This window comes from Trypanosoma rangeli (genome assembly GCF_003719475.1).
Source record: "Trypanosoma rangeli strain AM80 chromosome Unknown Tra_15.4_contig_00039, whole genome shotgun sequence".
Taxonomy (NCBI): domain Eukaryota; phylum Euglenozoa; class Kinetoplastea; order Trypanosomatida; family Trypanosomatidae; genus Trypanosoma; species Trypanosoma rangeli.
In genome coordinates, this window is record NW_021705781.1 from 79,341 (window position 1) to 82,792 (window position 3,452).

At 41.0% G+C, this 3,452-nt stretch overlaps 2 protein-coding genes across 2 annotated transcripts, besides 2 other annotated features; both read right to left on the bottom strand.

Moving 5' to 3' along the window:
- Nucleotides 1-21: a microsatellite.
- A 245-nt stretch (nucleotides 22-266) lies between these two features.
- TraAM80_01862 (uncharacterized protein) lies at nucleotides 267-1,196 on the bottom strand (the record flags this gene model as incomplete). The annotated part of the gene is made up of 1 exon (XM_029378890.1): nucleotides 267-1,196. One exon carries the CDS (start codon nucleotides 1,194-1,196, stop codon nucleotides 267-269), a length of 930 nt encoding a protein of 309 aa, XP_029241368.1.
- Nucleotides 1,197-1,371: 175 nt separating this feature from the next.
- On the bottom strand, nucleotides 1,372-2,280 carry TraAM80_01863 (exosome complex exonuclease; the record flags this gene model as incomplete). Its single annotated transcript, XM_029378891.1, has 1 exon — nucleotides 1,372-2,280. One exon carries the CDS (start codon nucleotides 2,278-2,280, stop codon nucleotides 1,372-1,374), a length of 909 nt encoding a protein of 302 aa, XP_029241369.1.
- A 125-nt stretch (nucleotides 2,281-2,405) lies between these two features.
- Nucleotides 2,406-2,441: a sequence feature (A-rich).
- Nucleotides 2,442-3,452: the final 1,011 nt, after the last annotated feature.

Below are 3,452 nucleotides of genomic sequence, written 5' to 3' on the forward strand. Positions count from 1 at the left end.
ATATATATATATATATATATAAAAGGATCAAAACATGACAAGAAAAGATTGTTTTCCATTCCTGATCCTTGTGGCTATTATTGCTCTACCGCCATCTCATCAAATACACTTCGAAATAGCCCATCAAAACGTGAAAAGTTGAAGCTACAAGGTGATTCAATATATAAATAATTATAGTTAAATATAAAGCGTAACAATACTAGCAGTATTATTGATGCAAACAGTAACAAATAGAAAAAAAAATGTTGGTAACGAGAGACGATCATTTATCCCCAAGGGACTAGCTTTCTGTCAATAAGATGTGGACCACAGTATTTTAGCAATGGACGCAAAGGAGGACAACTTACCTCATAAGGTGAAACACGATAATGGGGATTTCTTTGCCTTTTCGTTGCCCTCCCTGCACTACAAAGATACATATCCTTATTAACAAAAGAAAGAGCCTTGACATCACTATACGGTAAGGCCAGCCGGTACGGTTCTAGATCTCTCACAAAAGGAGCTGCATCATCAAAGTCAAGTCCTACATAGAAAAATTTCTCTATGGGGTAACGTAAAGCCTCTCTGTGGTAGTTGACAAAACGGTCGCGTTTATGCTTCCATCCTACAACAATAATCGAATCTGGGAAATGACCTGTTATTTCGTAAAAGCGTGCAATGCTAAACAACAAGTTTTCAAAAGAATCCCGGGCAAACTCCTCAGTAAAGACATGTTGCGCGAGAATGGACCTTGCCTGAGACGTAGAATTAAAGAGACCAAATAAATTTGTTTCCTCTGCCACAATATAATAACTCAGAGCTTCGCTACGAGGTCCAGCACAGGCTCTAGTCTGACCCCCCGAAAAAATCAATATCGAAGAATTAACTCGATCTTTTAACAAAACAAATGCCCGTCTAATATGGGAGGCAAAACAAAATGGCAAAGCAACACCATCACGCAGTTGATAACTCTCTAATCCCCAATTACTTTGATTTTTCCAATCCGAAGCATTCAACGACTGTAAAACACCATGGCCTGGAACCATAATCAGCGTGCGTGTATTACGATACACAGGGTTAAAATATTGGGCTCCCTGATAAATTTCATTGATCGCTTCTCTCCTGCCGTGATCCTGCTGGATCAAAGCAAAACATATCACATATACCAAAGCAACCAATAACAATAAAAAACGCCACCTGCGTGAAGAAACCCTCATTCCTTCAGCACCTGATTCAAGAGAAGAAGTATATACAAAAAAAAAGTAATGTGTAAATAAAATAATAATAAAAATATTACACTTTGTAGATAGAAATCAACTCATAAGTTGTCAGCAACAGTTTAGTAAAGAGCCAAGAAAGGGTAAAGAGCAGTATAGAAAAAAAAATTTTTTTTTATTGTCTCTGGCGTTTACGTGCTGTTATAGCTTCCATAACAGCAGCTGTTATTAAGTAGTAATTTGAAGTTTGTAAAACGTCAAATGGTCCAAGTCCTGAATCAATGGAGGCTTTCACGGAAGCATTAATGCTTTTTGCAAAGATTGGAAGTCGAGCATAATTCATTACCTTAATGCAGTTTGCCACACGTGCAACACTTCGTCTTACATCAACGTCTGTTTGCTCATTAAAGTGAGGATCACTATTTGCCCCCTTCCCCTTTCCCATATCTGGACTTACCCAAATCATACCATTCGTGCCAAGAACAATACTCACCAGCGAAATATCAACGTTAAAAAAATGATGTTTGGCACGCTTCACCAACGCAGGGGATACCTGTACAAGAGTACCAAAACCATTAGGTTTTCCGTATTTGTCACCGGATCGAGTATGAAGAGAAACTACACCATCAGGAGAAATGCGCTGCACCTCGGCAACAACTAGTTCATCTTGATCAAATATATGTCTCATTGTGAGTTCATCGTTTCTTCCTCGCCTCCTGAGAATACCGCCAGGTTCAGTTGCATTCGAAAGCAACATCACTCCTTCCTGATAGGCACAAATATCAATGCGCCACCGATTACCGCTGACTTCATTTACTCGACCAACTACAATATCTCCTATTTCAGGGAGATAGCGTGTCGGCATTCCTTTGACCGAAACCACACGATCTGTTACTTCTATCAGACCATTTATGGCAGCAATGATTTCACCGCCTCCTTCCTGTGCAGCCACAACCTCATTTGGTCGATCACCTTCATAGGTACTGTAACCCCGAAGAAAGACGACATCTTCCGATCCCAAGAGTTTGGAATCACCCAAAGAACCACATATAGAATCCCCAACAATACAAGTGGTGATGTTCATAGCTAAACTCAACCTGCAAAACAAAAGGAATAAAAAATAAGGCCGTAAAAAAAATGCACGATTATTCCATTTACATTCTATAACACAAGAAGAGAAATCTGCAACAAACTAAATTACATCATCGAAAATCACAAAATAAATAAATAAATAAAAACGTAAATCATGCGTTACTTTCTCTCCATAACTTTTTGTTTCAAGTAAAAAATGGGACCATATTCTTGTCAATGAAAAAATATATGACTTATGTTGTTGTTTCTTTGAGAAGGCAATGTCCCAATGGGTAGCTAAAGATTTAGAAAAAATAAAAAACATTGAAAACGGCGTACCATCAGGAAAGCAAACTGTAATTTCCAATAAAAAAAAACTTTCTCAACAAGCTTCAAGAAGCACCACTAAATCCACCCCACATTGCTTTGTATTGGCAGCTTCTGCTGTGAATCGCGGCGGGCTCGGGCGACACCAAGACCCGCTCAGCGCTGCTGACAACGCTTTCCCAATAAAAAAAACATTGAAGAACACCCATCCATCACCCGACTTTGCCTCCTCGTCCAACCCCAGCCGTTTGATTGTTTTTTAGGCTGCAGCCCTAGCGTGGCGTCAAAGCACCGCCCGGGCATTTGGTACTGAATCGTTGGGCTCGTCCTAGGCCCGCGGACAGCGGGTCGCGCCTCTTCCCGTCACCATCTGCCACTGGCGCCGCCGTCTTCTTTACGAAACCTTTCGGTGGGGCGTGTGTGTTTTATGGATCTCTTGGTTGGCACTGGTGACACAAAAACGCCCCCAATCGTTTTGGCGTTCTAGCACGTTTTCAACACCGTGGGCTTTCCTGTAGATGTTTGTCGTAACCACTGTTGCACTTATATTGTGGGTTTTAAACGAGCGCACAGTGTGCAACAGATCTTGAAGGGGTATTGAAGGAGTACCGTCTCCGCCTTTTCAGAGTTGAATAACTTGAAAATGCCACCGATGCCGCTCCCCATGTACAGACAGAAGACTTTGATGGGGCAAGATGTTTTCTTTTTTGCGCGCCTTTTTTTCTTTATCACGCTTTATAGTTAGAGCCACTCCCCTTTTGTTGTTGCTTTTTGGTTAATACAAAGGTTACTGCGCTCCAAGGAAAACAAACACACGCACACATATTTTTGCATGCGTGCGGACAAATGGTATCGCGT